The sequence below is a fragment of the Muscardinus avellanarius genome (assembly GCF_963383645.1).
Source record: "Muscardinus avellanarius genome assembly, chromosome: 3".
Classification (NCBI taxonomy): domain Eukaryota; kingdom Metazoa; phylum Chordata; class Mammalia; order Rodentia; family Gliridae; genus Muscardinus; species Muscardinus avellanarius.
In genome coordinates, this window is record NC_137788.1 from 55,555,928 (window position 1) to 55,579,281 (window position 23,354).

A 23,354-nucleotide genomic window follows, 5' to 3' on the forward strand; every position below is an offset into this window, starting at 1 on the left:
GCTATGCGGGTGGCACATTCCTGTAAACCCAGTACTTGGGAGGCTGACATAGGAGGATTGAAGATTTGCAGCCAGCCTCAGCAACTTAGTGAGGCCCTCTGCAACTTAATGAGACCCTGTTTAAAAGGGGGGGGGGGGCTGCAGGTATAACTCAGAGGCATAGTGCCCCTGAGTTCAGTCTCCAGTTCTACCAAAAAAAATAAAAAAATAAAAGGGAAAGAGGAAAAAAGAGGAGGAAAAGGAAGAGGAGAAGGAAGAGAAGGAGGCGAAGGGGGAGGAGCAGAGACAAACTAGGGTTAGTTCTTGAATTTGAACCAAATTAACTTGATGAATTTCAATTCACTTCAAGGAAATCGTATGAGTTGTTGATACTAAAATTGGAAATTTTTTTGTAAAATGTCAATTATATTCACCTAAACAGTCCTTTCTCATCCATTCTGCTGTTTGCTTTCTTCTCCGGGTACATTTTTCTTTCTTTTTCTTTTTATTGGTGCACTATAGTCATACATCTTTTTTTGTGTGTGTGGTACTGGGGATGGAACTCAGGGATATTCTACCACCAAGCTACATCCCCCAGCCCTAATTTTTATTCTTTATTTTGAAACAGGGTCTCATTGAATTTCAAAGAACCTCACTAAGTAGCTGAGGCTGTCTGTGAACTGTGATCCTCCTAGCTCACCCTCACAAATGCTGGGATTACAAGCATGCACTACTCCCAGCCGTAGTGGTGCATCTTAATGTAGTACAAGATGATAGAGCCATACATGCACGCATCACCCAATTAGCCCTTCCCCAATTCCCAGCCCATTCCCTCCCCTTTCCCTCCTCATATTTGGCTTAGTGGTTGAACTTGATATGTTTGTGAATGTACATCATGTACATTAGGGAATTCCCCTCTTCCCCCTCCCATTCTCCTCAGTTGGGTCACCTTATTTGATCATCTATAGTCTCTTTGTCTAGAATTCCTCCTATGACCCATTTTTCAGAATCTTTGAGCCATCATCATGAACTTCATACCTTTCCAATCTTTTCTGATGAGATTGGTAGTGATACTAACATATATGACTTTTCTATATTCTGTAATAATTAAGTGTGTCCACATGTGGACAGAATGTGATGTATAACTCGGTGACCCAGTGGATTTTAAATGAACATCACATTCTGTTAGAAAATTGTATATGGGTCAAAGACTCATTCAAAATCTTTGAATGAATATATCAAAGATATATCAAAAGATATATTCATATAACAGCTGCTTTGGAGCCTGTCACAATCCCATCAAGCTTTGTACAAAGACCAGAGTTGGGTCTCCCAGCTTGGCCCATGAGGTTGCCACAGAGGATCCAGCTGGTTCTGGGAAGAAAAAGGATCCTGGCCAAGGGCTTGTTAACGACAAGAAAGACAGCAGAGATGCAGACATGCATGCTCATTTTATTTTCTTCCAGACACAAAATGCCTTCATGTCATTTGGGCACAATGCCGTTAAGGATGCTTCTGGTCTTTGCCAAACTGAGGCGCAGACCATTTATTAGTTTTGTGAACTAAGTGAGCAGCTACAGATTGGAAATGGATTCCAGTCTTCTTTGTCAGGGAAAAGTTCAAACCTAATCCCAATTTGTGGCAAGGCTCTGTTGCTCAGTAAACACAATGATCTGTTTCTGTTTCCTTTGTTCTCTCTGGAAACACTGATTTCAAGATGCCCTGTGCCCCTTGTTTTATTTTGAGATGGATGTTGTTTAGATAGTGTACAGAGTAGGTCAGGCAAGGTACCTGGCCTCCGGTGGGCAGCTGAAATCGCAACAAGGACCATCGCTAGAGCGTAGACTCATTAACCAGACAACCCTTCCTGGAGCTAGGGAAAGAGCTCAGCCCATGAGTAGATGTGTGTCCAGGGCCCACCCTGGTTTAGGGGAGACATTTTAACTCTGTGCCCAGCCCTCCGTGGGGCCCAAGCTACCAGAACAGTCTGCTGAAGTGGATGGAGCTAAATTTTGGGAGCCAAAGAGATGTGAATTGAACCTCATTTCAGCCACAAGGTCTTGGGCAAGTCATTTAACATCTCGGATTCTGGGTTTCCTCTTTGTGAAATAGTGATAATGATGCCTTCCTCGCAGAGTTTCTACATGGGTAAACACTAAAACAAAGCCCTGGCTTATATGGTAGGACTTCAAGATAGTGTGCCATTGCCACTGTAGTGGCCAGCTGCCTTGGTTGGACTTTATGTAGACGTGTGGATGGAGACAAGGATTGAAGGCCATTGTGATGGGAGATTTGGGTAGTTTACCCCGCAACCAAGCTAATCTCTGAGTCATGATTTTCTCATCTGCACCTGGGGATCGTGGTTAGTTAGTGTGCCTTGCCTACTCTTCCAGGTGTTAGGGGAAATGGAGGCCATGGAAACATTATGTAACCCAAAAAGCATTATTCAAATGATAATATTATAAAATAATAGTAGCAACATTAGTTAACATTTTTGAGGGTTTATAGTTTGCCAAACACCAGTTTCAGGACTTCATGGGTGTCACCCGATTTAATCTTCTTCCAACAGTTTTGCCAGGTAGAACCTTGTTTATTATTTCTATTTTTCAGTTAGCTAAACTGAGACACAGAGAGGGATATGTAACTTGACCAAGATCACACAAAGACCTGAGATTCAAGCCCAGCCAATCAAATTCCAGAACTTATCCAATGGCATACTAGTTCTATGCTTATGTTGGCATTATGTAATATGTGATTGCTGTTTCTAAGTTTCTCTCTCTAAAAAAGGGTACATAGTTACCCATTGTCAAAGCATGAGGTAGGGCCATAAAACTATGATAGTAGCTCCATTAAGCTATCTGTTAATTAGTCTTTCTTCTGGGCAACTTCAGACATCTTAGGAACACATGTGCTTATATCTATGAGCCAACACATTCATGAATCGAATGTGTGTGTACATGCTTTCATGTATGCGTGTATAATGGAAACATACCCTAAAGATAGATAGCAGAATATACATGCAAGAAGGCAAGGCATTTGCAAAATCATTTATGGACTCATGATTCTGTTGTGAGGGATAATTACGCACAGGGTCTACGTGAGATGCAAGCATTGTTGCAGTAACAGTGAATGGTGGTCGTGTTTATTATCTTCCACTGCATGCATGTGATAAATGCCATTCACATGTGCAAAACACTCCCATGGGACTGCCCACATGGTAGTAACACTGCTCCCCAATTATTTTGTAGAAAACTAAAGCAAATAATGAGTCATTTATTTTTAGCATTTATGAACTCACTTTGTAGGCATTTGGGTAATTAAATAACCCAGTTAAATAGCTCTAAAAGGGTTATTTTCTAATAAATTTTCATTAAATTTAATAAATTGACTGTGTACCACCTGTGCTGTCCAATACGGTAGCCAGTAGCCATGTGTGGCTGTTTAAAGATCTAGTTTCTCACTCTAGCCATATTTCATGGGCTCTGTGAGCCATGTGCAGTTAGTGGTCACCAATAAATACAGATTATAAAATGTGTTCATCAGTGTACGAAGGCTTGTTGGGCACTGCTACTGGAGGGTGCTATGCACTGAGCGCTCAGGGAGGACCAGAACCTTTCCATACCTGTTCTTATGGGGCTCTCTGCAGCCCTGCAGTGCATACCCCAGGGTTTGAGACTGGGGGAGGACAGAGAGCAATGGAAAGGTTCGATGGGATCTACCCAAGGCTGGGCAGTCAGGGGAAAGTAAGAACAAAGAAAACTTCATATACATGAATAGCAAAGCAATTTTGAAAAATACAGTTTTATCTGCAACCAGGTTTCATGGCTAATTCTTAGTATGATTTTAAAACACTGCTTATTGAGGCATAGGTTTAAATAAAAATTTGTTATTAAAATTTTAATGCAACAGACCTCAAAAGAAGTCAAATGCAAATGCAATTAAAGTGTGATTCCATTTATATGAGATTGTGGATAGGAAACACGAATCCAAGATGATAGAAATCAGAACAGTAGTTGCCCGGGGGAGGGTGGGGCAGGACTGTTGGGAGCAGGGACTGACTACAAAGGATTTCAGGGTAGTTTTGGGGATGTTGATGTTCTATCAAGATAGGGACATTGGTTGGTTACATGGGTATATGCATTTGTCGATATTTATGAGACTATTTAAGATCTGTACATGGCACAGACTATAAATTATACCAGTTTAAAAGTATGTATGGAATTGAGTTGATGGGAGGAAGTGAAGGAGGGAGGGGGGGGAGAGAGAGAGAGAGAGAGAGAGAGAGAGAGAGAGAGAGAGAGATGGAAGAATCATATGCTGTAACATGTTGTAGCTGGCATGAGCCATACTATGGGAAGGCCTGCTGCCTCACATAAATCTCATAACATTCACAGGAAGGTTTCAGGCACCCTTCCCCATCCTGTGTCATGGATAAATAAATGTATTGCTTCCTGCTTTTTTCAGTTTCTGATTCTTTCTTTCTTATCAAAAATGGCCAAACTGGAAGGATGTTTGCCAAAGGTTAAGAATGCTATTCATTGGAATTAAATTATTTGAGGTCAATTTTGCCCCCCTCCCCATTGTTCACAGTCTTATTGGAATATTCAACAAGAACTATGTATTATTTTTATGATCTGAAGCACAAAAGTTCATTTTTGTCTTGATTTAGAAAATGCATTTATTCATGAGTGCCATTTGAAGAGTTGGGTTTATATTCTGATTAGTAACAAATTTCCTTTTAAGCAACAGCCCATGTGGGTGATGGCTTAGTCTGTATAAGGTCTTGGTAAATGGTATCACTTAGCTAGGTGCAGTAGTGCATGCCTGTAATCCCAGGCTGGTAGAGGAGGATCACAGGTTTGAGGCCAGCTTCAGTGACTTAGAGATACCCTGTTTCAAATTTTTTAAAAAAGGGACTGGGGGTGTAGCTTGGAAGTTAAGTGTTCCTTGGCTCAATTCCTAGCAACAAAACAAAATTTTTTCTGTCTCCACATGTGTAACCCTTACTCCATCTCTGTGATCCTGAGAAACAGACGGAAGTTATTTGGTGTTGCTTGGAGATACTCTCCCATGGTCTGCCCCTCTCACCTCTCTCCTTCTCCCTTTCTGCCAGATTCTTACCTGACCCTCAATGAACCAATGAATAACATCACCACGTCCCTCGGTCAGACGGCAGAACTGCACTGCAAAGTCTCTGGGAACCCACCTCCTACCATCCGCTGGTTCAAAAATGATGCGCCTGTCGTCCAGGAGCCCCGGAGAATCTCCTTCCGGGCAACCAGCTATGGCTCTCGGCTTCGTATCAGGAACCTGGATACCACAGACACAGGCTACTTCCAGTGCGTGGCAACAAATGGCAAGAAGGTGGTTTCCACAACTGGAGTGCTGTTTGTGAAGTTTGGTAAGCAGCCTCCTTCTATGCGGATGGCCTTTGGCCCTCAACCCAATGCAGTAGAACAAGTGGAGTCTGTGGGTGCAGGGCGGAAGGAAATGAGTACTTATTGAGAAGGTACTGGGTGCCCAACACTAAAGCTGTTGTCATTATGCCCATTTTACGAATGAGTCATTTAAAGCCCAGTAGTGAATGGCTGTGTTCAGAGTTTCCCAGCTACTAAACAGCAGAGCAAGAATGGAGTCCAGTTCTGTCTGACCACTGCCCCTACTCCGGGTCAGCATGCCACTGAGCTCTTCTTGTCAGCAAGCAAGCGCCCCGCCCAGAGATACTAAGAATGTTTGCAGGAAGCATGCCCCTGAGAGACTGGAAGCCCTCGCTGCCTGGTGCAGTTGACCCCCTTGTGCAGTCACTTCTATAGGAAGCTTCCTACAGAGTGCCAGGCACTCTGCAGACTCATGTTTTAGCATTTTACCACCCCTCAAATCGTGGGAGTAGAGACAGGTTCTCACTAGCGTACTTTTATTTGCAGAGGTAGTTGGGAATGGGAAGAGGCTGAGCAAAACTCCCAGGAACTTAAGTATCACCTCTGGGTGGTTGTGAATTTTAATTTGTAATGGTTTGATATATCCACACTCACCCTCCAGTTACCCGTCCTGACTATGGCTTTTGTTTTTCTTTCATTTCTGCAGGTCCCCCTCCCACCGCAAGTCCAGGATCCTCGTAAGTACTCGGAGTCTCCTTTCTTGAAATTTCTAAGCATTTCTTCATCAATCTCTAGGGCAAAGACAATACTCTCCTCTGCTTGGGTCAGAATTCGGTGTTTCTGGATGTCATTGCATGTTGCTTTTTCACTGGTAGGAAGATTCATAGGAGACCAGCGTTGGCAGTAATCTTAAGCGTGGCGATGTTGAATCTGAGTAATCAAAGCAAAAGGCTTCTTACATTTGCTATTTTCAAATGAATCTAACAGTTAGTGGCAAGGATGGATTTGATAAAATCAAGGAAAAAATGATAGAGTGCTGGTTTGGGAGCTTTTGCTCCTAGCTAGAAGGGTCTGTTTTATATTCTGCAAGCATTTTTTGGTACTTTAAATTGTTGAATTGGGACAAACAATTAGGGAATGGCTTTAGTTTTGATTCCCTTCAAACAAATCAGAGGCAGAGGTTCTAACTTACCTTGGGGAGAAAGCCCATGCTTTGGTTGGGGGTTACATGGAAGCTGGATTCATTCTGAGTCCCCTTTAAAGGAGGCTAAAGATTCACTTTCTTAAAAGGATACTATTGTTGATGTGTTTATTATTCTGGTTTAAGGGATTCTCATCTTCATTCTAAAATTTTCCTCTTGAGGCATTTTTACGTATATTTTTATTTGGGGAGAAAGACCCATTTATTCCAACTCTTGCCTGCAAGAAAATGCCCTCCATATTTTGCAGTCTTCTGAAGTAGAATTCACTGGGTCTGCCATGAGAGGACCAACATGTCTGGCCTGGACCATACCCACGGCCCATGTAACAGCCACTTAACTTGCTCTAATCCCCTCTGTGCCACTTAATTACAGAGTGGGGTGTTTTAAGACATTGGTGTGTGCCTCTAGGCCCAGGAGCCCACAATCCCATTAATAAAATAGGTAATGGGCAAAAATAAACATTGGCCTTCAGCCACACTGTTCTGCAATTTCATCAGCAGTTAAAGGCGACTGTAAAAGAGTCTTTAAAATCACCCAAGTGCTAATTACATTCTACTTGCCCAGATAGAAAAAGCTTGATCTTAGAATAGGTCGGAAGTTTTGTCATTCTGCCTTACTATTTTGGAAACTAATTTCTTTTTTTTTTTTTTTTTTATGATCTTACCATTGGTTATATATGGAGTTCTCTTGGAATCTTATTTAAACAGAGATTAAAACTTGTGTTACTTGCTGTAAAAATGCTTCCCGTCCTGGCACCTTATTTGTTCCTATTAATCTGCGTTTCAAATGTGGCTGATAATCTGTATGGCAGGTTGATTGATGTGGTCCACTAATCTGCCTTTATTCTTAAGCCCTGGGTTGTTGACTTCCCCTGGCTGTATCTGCATCAGAGTTAGTGTAATCAAAATTACTTTTAAACATTGTGATGTCTTTATTCCTGGAAGTGTTTGTTCTTTTTTTGCTGCCATCTTTCTGATGAATCCATTCTAAGTCGTTCATGGTTTTTTAATTTTTACAAAGGCATAGCAACTTTGTGAATCAAGTAGACACTGAAGTTGTTTCAAGACAGCTAATGACAACTGGCAGGATCTGTTTGACATCCAGTGCCTCTGTTTCATGTCTGCTGGCCGATTATCCATCTTTAGACAGCAATAGCATAGAGTGGATAGTTGCCACGTTTACTTGGAGGGACTGGCACTGAAGTGCGATCTGAATTGGAAATCCCACCAGGCTCTTTGCAGTCCAATCTCCATCTTTTTGGCATTCCTAGTTGGCATTTTGATACTCAGTGTTTCTTTCTCTTAGAAACCAGTGATGTCCTTTGCTTTTTTCATCCACCACCACTTACCCTGTCTCTACAAGTTTCTCACTTCCTAAGACTCACTCCTGAATAGAATTCAGGTTCTCATCCCTATCCTCAGAACCTCCAGTCAGCAGCCAAACCACACCACGAGGATACGGGCAGAAGTTAGCAAAATGAGAGCTGTGGGGACCATCATAGCCCTGAGGACCCCTCTGAAGGTCTCTTATTAAATCATTACACTACTTCTTCCAAAATGGGAGTAAAGTTATAAGTTGCTGTTTATTTGAGAGTGGCAGAGTTACTGGAAAAAGTTTAAAAAAAATAAAAAGAACATCCACAACATAATCAAATATCCAGACCATCAGAACAATGAGAGTGTTAGGTGTTTAAAACCTGGTGAAAGCCCAGGGCCTTTGGGACCGGAGCCCAGGGAGGCTCCTTCCCCTCCCTCTGAGGGACTCGCTACCTCAGATCTTCACAAGAAGCTTTCAGGATGTGGTTGGAATTTACAGTAGGAGCAAGTTTCAGATTTTAGTTTGGCTTTTGTTCATAGCTTCAGGCTTGCTTTCTGCTGTCATTGCTGGGTCCTGGCCCACCCCTAACAACTATAGGGCCTGGGGCATGAGTACAAGTGGAGGCCCACATACCATATGTCTAAATACTTAAAAGGTATAAATCAAGCTAGAAAAACTGTTAAATGAAATATGTTCTATCCTCCCACATTGACAAATATACCTTCATAATGACAAAATAAAAAATGTATGTATGGTTATGATTTTTCTAGGACTGGAAGCCAGCAACATCAAAAGTGACTACGTTAATCATTATTTTGCATGTCTGGGTATTCTGTTCGTGGGCCAAAATATCATATATAATTTATGGATTGTTATATATTAGCTTCATAAAAATTTTGCTTCATTTCAGCAAAAAGTCTACCTATGTTGTTTAATACAAGATTTTTATGTAGTATGTATTCTTTTACAACAATGCCAAATTACACGTATTTTTTCTGAGTCATGGTGATTCTTACTTTTTAAAACTAATTTTTATTTGGAAAAACTTCATTCCCCTGATCTAAGAGCAACTACATCGGTAAAATTTTTAGTGATACTTAAATTTTGAAATAAACTATGATTTTTTATATACCACACTTAAACATAGACATGAGATCATATGTGATGAAAATCATTATTATAGAATATAACAAAATATTATAATTCATCACCCAAGTCACTATCATGCTCACATTACCCTGTGTATGTCCAAATATGAGTATACTAATGTGTCACTTATCAATGGGGACACGTTCTGAGAAATATGTTGTTAGGCAATTTCATCACTGTGCAGGCTTCATAGAGTATATTGACCCACATCTGGATAGTATAAGTCAGTCACTCAATGTGGCCTTTTATGTTAGTCAGGACAAGAATCAAATAAGAAATGTGTGAAAGTGCGACCAGTGAGACCAAGCTTGCTGTTTTATAATAAACTTTCTTATAAGTGGAAGTAGTACATCCTAAAGTAACAGTGAGCATGCCTGTAATCCTGAGGCAGGAGGATCATAAGTTTGAGGCCAGCCTGGGCAATTTAGCGAGGCCCTGTATCAGAATAGAAAATAAGAGGGTTGGAGGTGTGGCTCAGTGGTAGAGTGCCTAGGGGTCAATCCCCAACACCATAATGACTAAATAAATAAAGTAACGAAGAATACTATGTTAAATACATAAACCAGTCACATTACATTTGTTTGTTATCACTTCCAAGTTTTATGTACCATACATCCTTTCATGTGCTATGTTTTTACACAATAGCACCATAGGTTTGTTCACGACGTTACCACAAACATGTGAGTAACACGTTGCCCTGGGACATTGTGATAACTGTGACAGCGCTGGGTGATAGGAATTTCTGAGCCCCACCATAATCTTATGGGATGACGGTCATAAATGTGATCCATCATTGACCGAAACATTGCCATGTGGCATAGTACGATAACATGAATCACTTCATTATTCATTTTCTAGGGCTGCTATAGTGAAGCACAATAAACTGCGTGGTTCAAACAACGAAAGTTAAGAGTCTCACAGTTCTGGAGGCTAGAAATCCCAGATCAAGGTGTTGGCTGGGCTGGTTCCTTCTGAGGGCTGCAGGGAAGGATTTCTCTTCTCTTGTAGTTTGCCAGTATTTTTGGTATTTATTGGCTTGTAGATATATCACTTTGGTCTCAGCTTTGATCTTTGAGGTTCACATTGCATTCTCCCTGTGCTCATGTCTCCAAATAACCCTTTTGTAAAAATACCAGTTCTACTGTGCTAGGACCCGTACTATTCACCTTATTTTAATTGACTGCCTCTGTAAAGACCCTATTTCCATATAAAGACACATTTTGAGGTACTGGGGATTTAAACATCAACATATTTATTTGTAGGGGCACAATTCAATCCATCCCTTTTAACATTATGACATTTTCTCAGCCCAGTAAAACTCTTGTTGGGTGTACTATTCTAATTTGTGACAACTTTCAGAATTATGATTGGAATGTAAAAAACCAAAACAAGAAAATGGATATTTGGCAATACTGGAGATGATAAGTTTGTCAGGCAAAAATCTTTTGCATTCAAAAGGGGAGGGAGGATTTGCATTCAAAAGGGGAGGGAGGATTTTTCTCTTCTGAAGTGTGTCTGCCACCACAGTTCTTCCTGTGATGGGAGCGGTGTCCCTCTCTCCCTCTGGCAGTGGCACCACACACACACAACACACCTTCACACTGCAGCTTCAGTCACCGTGCTCCACAGCCACAGGGGAAGTGCTCCCGGGGGCCGGGGCAGTGCTTGCGGGGGGTAAGGTTCTATTTACACTGTACCAGTTAGGTGTGCTAAAGCTCAAGATGCCCGGGTCCCATGTGTACTCCTTACTCTTAATAAATTTATTTTATGTGTATTTTTATTGTTCGGGTGCCTAGAGCAGAAACTTTACTCTCCTCTCCCTTCCTCTCCTTTCCTCTCCTTTCCTCTCTCCTCTCTCCTCTCCTCTTTTCTCTTTTTGCTTTGTTTTTTTTTTTTTTTTGCTTCCTTTCTTTTAACACGACAATTTACCAAAGTAAGTTTCGCCATAAAATTTGCCAACTTGGAGGGTACAGCTCCATGTTTTTACAGTTTCCCAATCCTCACTATCTTATTTTACAACTTTTTTCCATAAAGAAATTTCTCCAGGCTGTGCTTCTTTCTAATTTACTTTCTGTCTCTGTGGATTTGTCTATTCTATCTAGATCTCTCATCTAAGCAGAATCATACAATACTTGTCTTTTTGTGTTTGACTCCTTCCGCTTAGCATAATGGTTTAGGGTTCATCTACACTGTGGCCAGTATGGACACTTCACCTTTTCTGGCTGAAGGATGTTCCAGGGTTGTATCTAGACCACACTTTGCTTATCTGTTCATCTGTTGATGGGCATTTGGTTACTCCTACTTCTTATCCATTCTGAATAAGGCTGCAATCGTGTTCAAGGTTTTGTGGGGTATTTTTTTTTTTCAATCTGTTAGGTATACACCTTGTAGTAGAATTCTTGTATATGGCTGTCCTATGTTTAACTTTTTGAGGAATTTGCAAAGCTATTTTCCAAGGGTGCTGCACTGTTTTCTATTCATGGAAAGTATAAGGGTTTGAATTTCTCCACATCCACTCTAACACTTATTTTCCTTTAGAAACAAATGTATCTAGCTAAACTGAAGATGGAGGCCGGGCGTGGTGGCGCACGCTTGTAATCCCCACGCTTGGGAGGCAGAGACAGGAGGATCATGCAGGTTCGAAGCCAGCCACACGCGCTGGCTTAGGAGACCCTGTTTCCACATAAAAATGTAAAAATAGGTCTGGGAGTGTAGCCCAGAGGTAGAAGGGCTTCCAGGAACTCCAGTACCACCAATAAGTAAATAAATAAATAAATAAATAAATAAATAAATAAATAAATAAACAAACAAACTGAAGATGGTAGCACATGCCTTTAATCACAGAACAACTTTTTGGGAAGCTGAGGCGAGAAGACTGAAAGTTTCAGGATTAATGAAACCATGTCTAAAATAAAAATTATGAAGGCCTTGGGTGTGGCTTAGTGGTAGAGAACTTCCTTAGCATGCATGAGGCCCTCGATTCAATCTACAGTATTGAAGAAAGAAAAAAAGAAAAGAAAATAAAAGAAAAGAAGGAAGGAAGAAAGGAGGAAAGGAAGAAGTTACCTATTAAGTAGCTGAGGCTGGCTGCAGACCTGCGATCTTCCTGTCTCAGCATCCCAAGTCCTGGGATTAGAAGTGTGCGTTAACACATCCAGCTTGTTAGTGTTCTTTAAAACACAAATGCTTTTAATTTTGATGAATCCAATGTATTATTTTTTATTTAGTTATTTGTACTTTCTAGAAAGTTTTGCCCCCAATGCAAGATCACAAAAATTTACTTATATATTTTCTTCTAAGAATGTCAGGTGTAATTTTTAACATTTATGACTTTGGTTCATTTTGAGTTAATTCTTGTTAACTCAGAGTGTGTTCTACCCTCTGTGAATGGTATTAAGTCAGAGTTCATGTTTATTCTTTTGCATGTGGATATACAGCTGTCCCAACATTATTATGCTGTGGAAGAGACTATTCTTTACCCTTTGAACTGTCTTAGAACCCTGTTAAAACCACTGACCACAAATATGTGTGTTTAGCCAGGCGTGGTGGCGCACGCTTGTAATCCCCGCGCTTGGGAGGCAGAGACAGGAGGATCGCGCAGGTTCGAAGCCAGCCGCGCGTGCTGGCTTAGGAGACCCTGTTTCCAAATAAAAATGTAAAAATAGGTCTGGGAGTGTAGCCCGGAGGTAGAAGGGCTTCCAGGAACCCTAGTACCACCAAAATATGTGTGTGTGTGTGTGTGTGTGTGTGTGTGTGTGTGTGTGTGTGTGTTTATTTCTGGACTCTTGATTCTACACTCCACTGATCTCTCCTTCTGTCAGTTTCAAATAGTGTTCACCACTATAGGTTTGTAAGTTTTGAAATCAGGAAATGCTTGACACATTGTTAGGAACTTAAAAACTAGCCAGAGAGGAGAGAGTAGGGCGTTCGTTCCTGGGTATGCACAGCCCTTCTCACAAGCGTGCCCTTCTGCCGCTCTGTCATATGTCAGAGGTTTTCAAAGCCTCTGTGGACATCTCCTTCCTACGATCCTCCCTTTGAGCTTTTTGAGCTTTTGGCTCTCCTGCTATTTCTTCTAACTGGTATCACCACCTCAGGCAAATATGATTTCTTTCAACAAATATCCTGGGACTAAGGCTTTTCCCACTGAGATAATCCAAGTGTAGTCAAATAAAGACAGGCCCTGTGAATAGAGCTTTTCCAGAGAGCTGCTAGACAGGTCAAATCATGCCAGTCCTCTGGAGACAGAGCTTCTGAGGAGCTCCAAACTCACTCTGTCTCCTCCCACCATGGCTACAAGGATGCTGGTGTTCAAGGCTCTGCAGAACTTGGAGAGAAAGATGGGAACAGGGCAAGTTAAAAATGTGCAAAGCCAGGTATGGTGGCACACATCTGGAATTCCAGTATTTAGGAGATTAAGACAGGAGGATCACAGGCTTGTGACCAGCCTAAGCAACTTAGTGAGGCCCTCCCAACTTAGTAAGATCCTATTTCAAAATAAAAATAGAATAAGGCTGGGGGTGCAGCTCAGAGGTAGAATGCGGCTGGTTTCCATTCCCAGTACCAAAAAGAAAAAAGAAAAAAAGGAAAAGAAAAGCAAACCTCTATTTTTAACCTTCAGCCTTTTTCTCCCCATCTCCCTACTTTTTCTCCCCATCTTTCTCACCTATCGTGTGTGTGTGTGTGTGTGTGTGTGTGTGTGTGTGTGTGTGTGTGTGTTACTAAGGATTGAACTCAGGGGCATTCTACTTCAAAGCTATATCCCTTACCTATTTTTTTTTAAAGCAGGGTCTCACTAAGTTTCTGAGGCTGGCTTCCAACCTGCAATCCTTCTGTCTCAACCTTTCATGTACTGCGATTACAGTCATGCACCACCATGCCTGTCACCTATCTCATACAAGAAATTCTAGGATGGAACTTGGAATATAATTAACATTGAAAGATTTCCAGTGTATTTTTATTCTTTCATCCCCTGAGACCTCCTGCAGAATCAGTCTCTTAAAAACACATAGGAGTGTCTTAAAAATACATAGGAGTCTCTTAAAAACATGTAGGAGTGGTGGTGCATGCTTGTAATCCCAGTACTTGGGAAGCTGAGACAGAAGGACTGCAGGTTCAGGGCCAGCCTCAGCTACTTAGTGAGGCCCTCTGCAACTTAGTGAGACCCTTTTTCAAAGTAAAGAATAAAAAATCAGGCTCAGGGTATAGCTCAGAGGTGGAATTACCCTGGGTTCAATCCCCAACACCACACACACACACACACACACACACACATACACACACACACACACACAAACTCATAAGGATGTTGAGTTAAAATTAAACAATAAGATGATGCATCGACAATGTACCATGTCTGGCACATTGTTCTAAGCTTAATAATTTTCCTAACAGCAGCAGCACTATTTGAAGGAAGCATTCTTCCCAGCCAGAGTCCTTCTGCAGCACAATACGCCCTACTGTGGATCCCAAGAGAGACCTTGAAACCTTCATTTTCTCTTCTCTCATTGGCGTTTGGCTGGAGTCCCCTTCAACAGGAAATGTGGCTAGCTTTTGCTGACTTCTTTCCCTCTTTTATCTGCTTTTAAGTCTCAGCCATAGTGAAGAAGTGTCGCTGGGTGCTGGCCTAACTCAGGAAGTGATAATATGACTTTCAACTCAAGATAAACTCAAGAATGACTTTCAACACAGTTCCTAGGCAGTTCAGGGATGAGGTATCTCATCGAGAGGAAACCAGGAAACCACTCAGCAGCTGGGCTCCAGGGAAGCAGCTAAACTCCCTCTCATCAAAACCCCTAGAATCAGCCCTCTGCAGAGCAGAGTAGATGGTGGGAATGTGGAGAGATTAGATAAGAAGGCTTTCCCAATCCCAAGGGGGAAGATCCAGAGTACAGAAGGTGGGAAGCGCCAAGCCCTGGTCCCAATCCACCCCCATCACTCAGCAGTGCTCACTGGTTGAAGAAGGTGTGGAAAGCTTCCAGTTAAAACGATACTTGTGACTATTGGCAAGACATATCTGTGTGTGTAGGGCACATCCAAAGCTTAATCCTTGCCCTCTAGGAGAACAATTTCCAAAAGCTTGTCCACTCGCTGTGAGCTTCTCAGTATATGAGTTAGTTATGAATATATCTCTACCCCTAGCACAGTGCCTAGAACATAGCAGATGCTCAACAAATGTGTGTTACAGCGAGAGCTGCTCTTGAAAGCTTTTTTTTTCTACATTTGACAAGCTTTATTTGTTTGCTCAATGCATCTGTGTCAAGTGCTTCCTATGTTCCAGGCTTCCAAGTATGCTCTAGTTAAGTCATAGACATGGATGTATGTGTGTGTGTGTGTGTGTGTGTGTGTGTGTGTGTGTGTGATGTTGGGGATGGAACCCAGAGGCTTTCTACCTTCATACTACACTCCTAGACCTATTTTCTATTTTATTTGGAAGCAGGGTCTCACTAAGTTGCTGAGAACCTAACTAAGTAGCTGAGGCTGGCTTCGAACCTGTGTGATCCTCCTGTCTCAGCCTCCCAAGCACAGGGATTACAAGCATGCACCACCACGCCCAGCGACACAGATGTCTATTTAGAAAAGTACTTCTCAAATTGTACCAAACATATACATTAACTGGGGATGTAGTTCAAATACAACTGTTGAAAATGTAAGTCATGTGGGGCCTGAGGCTCTGCATTTGTAACTCATTCCCAGGGCTTGCTGCTGCTGCTGGATCGCACACTTTAAGAAGCAAAGCCTTAATGAAAAGGTTCCCTTATAGTTCCAGTGCTTTCTAGAGCCACTAACCAGTGCCCCTAGGCAAATGGCTGACCTCCTCTGGCTCTACGTTTCTCTTATTTGTACACTGCGGAACTTAGACTCAGTGTCTTCTACGATTTCTTCCAACTAAGTCTGAGGACTAGTTGGAAATCAACTTGCTGTTTCTTCAAGTACAGTAAGCTCTTGGCATGGTTCTAAATTTCCTGGAATGCACTTTTAGGTTTTTCCTAAGGCCTGAGGTGTTAATGATCCTCTTTTACTTGTCATGAGTTCCCCTTCTAGCCATTCCAAACAAGATCTTGTCCAGTTCGATTCAGAGAGAGGGAGAGAGGGAGGGAGGGAGGGAGGGAGGGAGGGAGGGAGAGAGAGAGAGAGAGAGAGAGAGAGAGAGAGAGAGAGAGAGATTGGTTGAGATTGAATGATTAATTGATTGTGGAGAATTTCCACATGGAAACTACCCCCAGATTCTACAGTGACTACTGTGCCCCTGGTGAAGGGGAAAGTACTCATCTTTTGGGTGATCAGTAGCAGGTTCCATTGCCCCGTGTTGAATACAGCAGCCTTTTCCTCCGGTATTTCTTCACTAGACTAAGTACTTTTGTTTGAGGTTGACAAGGGGACCTTATCAGAAGGCAGTGAGTGCCCGGCGTGGTGGCGCATGCTTGTAATCTCAGCACTGGGGAGGCTGAGACTGGAGGATCGTGGTTCACGGCAGCCTCCACTACTTAGTGAAGTCCTTCACAACTCAATGAGACCCTGTTTCAAAATAAAGAATTAAAAAAAATAGAGCTGGGGTGTAGCTTGGCAGTAGAATACCCCCTGGGTTCTATCCCCATTACCACAAAAGAAGAAAGGAGGAGAAGGAGGAGGAGGAGGAGGAGGAGGAGGAGGAGGAGGAGGAGGAGGAGGAGGAGGAGGAGGAGGAGGAAGAAAAAGGCGGCAGTGAGTTAGGTGCTGGGGAGACCTCCTGACAGAATTTTCTAACCATGGTAAACACTTAATAAGTGCTGCTCTGTGCCAGGCCTCTTTATAAATCTTGCAGAAGCATGTCCTCACTGCATTTTTTTAGGTGGACACTATCCATTCACCACTGTACAGATTAAGTAACTCATTCAAAGAGACTTATCTAGCAAAGGATGGAGCCTTGATTTGAGCCCAAGCAGGTAGCATTCTGATCTCAGACTTTAGCTGCCCTTATGTATCATCTCTTCTATTTGTGGCAGGTTATCAGTGGGTAACCTTTAACAGGAATTTGGTCACCTTAAGTATTCGATTGGTAAAAGGGCTCATGGCATGCAAAGCTCATCCTCATAGAACAGTATTATTACAGGCAAGGGGCCCAGCATAAAAACAGTGGAACTAGATTCCAATGCTGGGGGCTGAGAGGTCTCAGGTACAAGCTTCCTTATTCTCTCCAAACAAGATTGCATAGGACTCCCTTTGTCTGCAAATTGCAAAGTTGCTCTTTTTTTCTGACATATGAGTGATGCACTTGGGTCCCAAGAAGTCCCAGGTTGGTCCACAATGACGGTCTGTTATGGTAAGCTGGTCACCTATGCACATACCAGCTCCATGATACACCTCAGTTGTTAAAACCCCAAGACGTCACTAAAATCAGTGCAAATCACAAATCAAATTATTATTACTAATTAATGCTGACTGGCTGAAACCTCCTACTCCAGACATCTTGCTTTTATAGAGCATCATGTGTCTTTGGTGAATGCATTGCATAGTGGTTGCCAGTGGTTGGTGTTTCTGAAGATTACTCTGAGATTAATTCAGGCCAACTGAAGACTAACCTATGTTTTTATTCCTCATGGTCTTGTGTAGTATCTAAGTCACCTATAACTTGACTAATGGTAGAGTAACTCAAAATGTAAATATTTGCTATTGGGATGGGATATGTTCCTTAGATAATGGAACAGCTACCATGGGTCAGTCATTACAAATATCTGTTACCTCAGCAGATGGCCTAGTATTTTTATGACCAATGTTTGGTGTCATTACGCTCCACTAATTATCCCAAGACTGACTGGGTAGCTATACTTGGTGCTCTCATGAAAACCTACCTTCTTCTCAAGGCTGTTAGAATATACAGTGTTTATAGTGTAAACCCACTAGTAGCCACACTTTTAAAAGTTCAAAGAAACATGTAAAATTAGCTTTGATGTATATTTTATTTAACCTAACATAAAAAAATTATTATTATAACATGAACTCAACATAAAATGGTTATCCAGCATTAGTGAGGTATAATTGACACATTTAAGGTGGACAATGTGATGCTTTGATATGTATCAGATTGATTTTTGTGATAGAATATCCTATATTCTTTTTTTGCCAAGTCTTTAAAATCTAGTATGTGTTTTTTTTATAGCACACCCTAATTTTGGCGCTAAATTTTTATCAGAAATACTTTATCTGTATTTATATTTTATAAAGTTAAGAATTAAAACAATAGATCCACATTGTCAGGTAGTTTCACATATATTCACATTTTTCCAATAACCAATTTGAATGCCAAAAATAATTTTTTCTTGCCGGGCGTGGTGGTGCAGCCTTGTAATCCCCATGCTTGGGAGGCGGAGACAGGAGGATCGCGCTGGTTCGAAGCCAGCCACGCTGGTTTAAGAGACCCTGTTTCCAAGTAAAATATAAAATAGATCTGGGAGTGTAACCCGGAGATAGAAGGGTTTCCAGGAACCCCAGTACCACCACTAATAATAATAATAATAATAATAATAATAATTTTTTTCTTTAATATTCATGTCCACATGACAAAACTGATTTATCATTTTTAGAAGAATAGATTTGACTTTGAACCGCAAGTATATTGGTTTCAAAACTCTGTCTGCCCAAGTTAAATAAATTCACTAAGTCTTGTATCAATTTAGTATTACTTATATCAAATTCAAAGGTATCATGCATAAATTGAAAAGCAGCACTAGATTTATCAATATCAACAAAGCATTCCTCAAATTTTTTTGTAGTTTTTATAGTCAGTTTACAAAATGCTGTCAATCACAATGCAAATCTTCTGCACAGCGGTTCATGATAAATATATAAAAACCACGATGGCTGATTTGTATTGTGCACAGCCTCAATTACAACACACATTCCAGAACTGTCTGGCTAAGTTACCGTGAGCTTCTTTCCTTGGAGTTGAAAGTTTAGCTTGTTCACAGACAGAGAGGGATCGGCGAAAAAAATGTAAATCACATTGCCATTTTTTGTCTTTGATTATTGAGTATTTGGCAAGCATCCCTCTGTTTTAAGAAAGTCTTGAATTGGAGTTAGCAGTATAGTAAATCTTTGTAAAATGCTTCCATGACTCAGTCAACAAGCGCTGGCAATGAACACAAGATCATTAAATACACGGCCTTTGATTTCTTTCGGTTTTTCTAAAACCTGGCAATGATTCCATTTGCACATATATATGAAATGATTGTAGTAACTGTATCTACGACACTTTTCATAAAGTCTGCTTCGGAAAACTGAGCATAGACTTTTCAATAGGCATCATACAGGAGAGCAAAGCAATAAGGGAACCATCAGTATTATTTTAAAATTCCACTCAGGCTAGATTTTTTACCTATTGGCTGCAGTACCATCTGTCATGATAGAAACTATTATTTTCATACCTATCTGAAATTCTTTAATAGATATAAGAAATTTAAAAATACCCCTTCCACAAGAATGATTTCTAGGTACAAATCGGCATTTCTTGATGAATTTAGTAGCTCGCTAAGGTAAAACATAACTTAAAGTATTGCTTTACCAATTTCTCTTATATCTCATGCTTCATCTAAAGCCAAAGAGGAGTGCCTGAAATTTTTTCAGATTTTAGATCAATTGATCTTTTCTTTTTCTTAGAAACTCTTACATCCTACAAGCTCTCCATCACTAAAATAATAATTTCCCTTAACATCTATCTACAAATGATTTTATAACTGTCCGAAGTCATAAGCCCAGAATCTGTTAAAACTGTGTAAACATTTTTTGGTAGGGCATTTCATTCTGATTTCAGGTGACCAATATGATTAATTCTTTTTTGACTATTGAAAGAAAACATTTGAAATATCAAAACCACTACATTATTTGCTGAAAATCTCACTTTACTATAGTCCACATTATTTAATTTTCTTGTACAACACACAATGTTTCTTGTGTGTCCTTGCCCAATTGACATTCATCATGAAATTTATGACACACTTTATTCCAGTCTCTTTTTTTCCATTACTCTTCTATTTCAGAGCAAATTTCCTTGGCTAAAACACCACTCCAGAACTCATAATTGTACGTGTTTGAATCAGTTTTCTGTTTAGGGCTAAAAATAGCGGTTCCGCAAACAGGAGCCACGGTCTGCCAGGTTTTCAGAGCAGCATCCAGCAGGCCGCGTTTCCTCTTGGATTAAACATACATATTTGTGTGTGCATGAGTGTGTGCACACACACGTGTGTTTGTTTGGGTGATCATCCTGATTAAAGAGAAAGGGAAAATTGCAAAGAGAAACAACCAAGTTGCAAAGTCAAATGTTATTCTTGTAGATTAGGGCTAATTTTGAAACCATCCACCCGCCTAGCAGGCGGGTCCTGCTAAGGTTCAGAACAATGGGACGAGGCAGCACAGCTCAAATATCTGCAGCCAGTGCAGATGAAGAGCCTGGGAGATATGGCTCCTGCCCAGCCTCCAACAACTGCTGGGACCTGACTTCCATGGGAAATCTTCCTTACTTTGTTGCTATTGTTATTGTTATGAGAAAATACACATAACATTAAATTTGCCTTTTTAACTGTTTTCAAGTGCACAGTTCAGTGGCAGGCAACCATCACTGCTATCTAGGTACAGAACATTTTTTTAACCCAGAAAAAAAAACCTGTACCCATTTAAAAGTTTCTTCCCCTACCCTTTGCCTGGAGTCCCCTGGCAACCACGAATCTACATTCTTTCTATGGAGTTTAGTATTCTAAACAGTCCATGTTTAGCCGTGTTCTAGGAGAGGAGGGGAGTGCTGGTAAGGAGGGGAAGCTCTCCTCTCCTAAGAGGCTTCCCGTCCTCTGCTCACCCAGCATGTTGCGTTTTCTTTTTTTCTTTTTCTTTCTTTCTTTTTTTTTTTTTTGCGGTACTGGGGGTGGAACACAGGGGCATTTCTACCTTCGAGCTACACCCCTACCCCTATTTTTATTCTTTATTTTTGAAACAGGGTCTCATTGAGTTGCAGAGGGCCTCACTCAGTAGCTGAGGCTGGCAGCGAACCACGATCCTCCTGTCTCAGCCTCCCAAATGCTGGGATTGCAAGCATGAGCCACCATGCCCGGCTTTTGTGTTTTCTTATTTCACTTCCTGCTGTGAGCTTGCTGTCATCGGGGTCTGCTTTAGAGTTGGTGTATGAACATGGTCTATGGACGCTTTGGGGGGGCCTTGGATTAAGGGGACAATATGGTCAGCCTCCAGGACAGAGGGCTCTGAGGCAGATGCCTGAATCAGCCCTCCCAATGTTCACTGCCACCAGAAACTTGAAAATGGAATTAATAAAGTGCCTTAGGTTGATTTCCAGTTCGTTTACAGTATTGTGTACCAGATGAGATAGAAGGGATTGTGAATTCAAGTGGAAAGTGGGCTATTGTTAACTGGGGCCAATATAATGTGTTTGTGGGGAGGGCAGAACAAAGGCCTAAGGGCCTGAGGTTGACAGAAACCATGTTAGCATTTAAAGCATGACTTCATCCTAGTAAAAATAATAGTTCCCGCAGGCCTGCCAGGGAATGGGAGGGCCAGGGTTATCTGTACCCACACATGCCAGGAACCTCAGGGGTGCAGGCAGCCTGTAGGTGACCCAGACTCAGCCCCCCAATCCCTTCCTGGAGTGTATGGGGAAGGGCTTGGCCTATGGTGTCCACCTGAGAAGCTGATACAGATCAAGCTGGATACCAGCTCTGCCAAGCCCTGACTTCATTTAGGAAACTGGGCTTTCCCAAATGTAAATTCAGATAACTCTGCCTCACAGGGGTGTGATGGGTAAACAAGATAAATAAGATTGAAAGAAAATGGCAAATTAAAGAGAGCCCTTGGTGTTTGCACTAACCTCACCCATTGTGTGTGTTCTTTCCAGCCCAACACCAGAAGCACTGGGATTTCAAGCCCCATCTCCAGCCTTATCCACCCTACACCTTGCTTGGCTCACCTCTATATACCTCTATATATAAATGTTTTATTCAAGATGGGCAGGATGCACATCTATAATCCCAGTACTTGGGAGGCTGAGACAGAAGGATCAAGTTTGAGGCCAGCCTCAGCAACTTAGTGAGACCTTATTGCAAAATAAAAATAAAAAAGGAGAGCCTGGTGATGTTGCTTGGAGGTAGGATGCCCCTGGGTTCAATCCCCAGTACCAATCTGTTTTATTCTATCAGACCTTTCACAAGGTGCTTAAAGATTGCTGGTCTAAGAGTGAAAAATAGTGGGGTGGGGTGGTGCCTCCTTGTAATTTTCGTGCTAGGGAAGCTGGAACAAGAGAATGGGTTTGAAGCCAGTAGTAGCAACTTAGCAAAGACTCTCAGCAGTTTAGTGAGACCCTGTTGCAAAATTAAAAATAAAATTACAACGGACATCTAGCTCAGAAGTAGAATACCCCTCAGTTCAATTCCTCAATACAAAAAAGAGAGGGAGCTGGGCATGGTGGTGCTGCTGGTTATCCCAATACTTGGAAAGCTGAGACAGAAGGATTGCATGTTCGTGACTAGCCTCAGCTACTTAGAGAGGCTCTCAACAACTCAGTGAGACCCTGTTTCAAAATCAAGAATAAAAAAATAGGGCTGGGATATAGCTCAGAGGTAGAGCAGCCCTGGGTTCAATCTCCAGTTCTACAAAGAAAAGAAAAGAAAAGAAAAGAAAAGAAAAGAAAAGAAAAGAAAAGAAAAGAAAAGAAAAGAAAAGAAAAGAAAAAAAATAGAAGGAAAGAAAGGAGACACTTAGTGAGAGAGTGGAAGGTAAGAACCACTCCAAGAAAATATTGTTCATGTGAGGTTCTTCTTACCCAGCTACTCCTCTGCCTGCCCCTTACTGTTCCCTCTGCCTCTTTATTTTTTCCCATTTTCTTTATGATTTATTTACATGTGAGGCTTTGAAGGCACACCAGCGGAGCCTCCACAAGTCCTTGTGGAAATTCTCAGCCAGCAGTTGAAGCAGGACCCCAGTTTTATGACCGCCAGACCCTGAGAACCGGACCTGATGAAGCTCACCTGTTTGCCACTCACCCCCTCCCAGTTTCCTCCCCTGAAAGTTTCCATTGGAAATCCCCCAGCTTCCATTCGAGTGCATTGCTCTGTAATCTTGGAGACAGTCAACATACACCCCACAATTAAGACGCTGCAACTCCACGAAGTGTTTCTTAAGAGAAAGTTCGATGCAATTAGATCATTTGAAGATGGATTAGCCTGCCGTCTGCACAATATTAAGAAAAAATCACATTGGCAAGTGACAGGGCCTCTTTGAAGAGTTTGGAAGGAAAGCCGCTAATGAGCTCTACGCTGGGTTTCCCCGTTCCCAAAGGGTTAACACCACGTGT

General features: G+C 41.6%; 1 protein-coding gene across 1 annotated transcript in view; it reads left to right on the plus strand.

The window, feature by feature from the left end:
* Positions 1 to 23,354, plus strand: part of ROR1 (receptor tyrosine kinase like orphan receptor 1) — a gene marked incomplete at both ends in the record, with an annotated part of 394,069 nt that overhangs the window by 265,392 nt on the left and 105,323 nt on the right. Inside the window, 2 exons of the mRNA XM_080692061.1 lie at positions 5,093 to 5,380; positions 6,064 to 6,094. Coding sequence (XP_080548187.1) covers positions 5,093 to 5,380; positions 6,064 to 6,094 — 319 coding nt within the window. The remainder of the gene's footprint in view (positions 1 to 5,092; positions 5,381 to 6,063; positions 6,095 to 23,354) is intronic.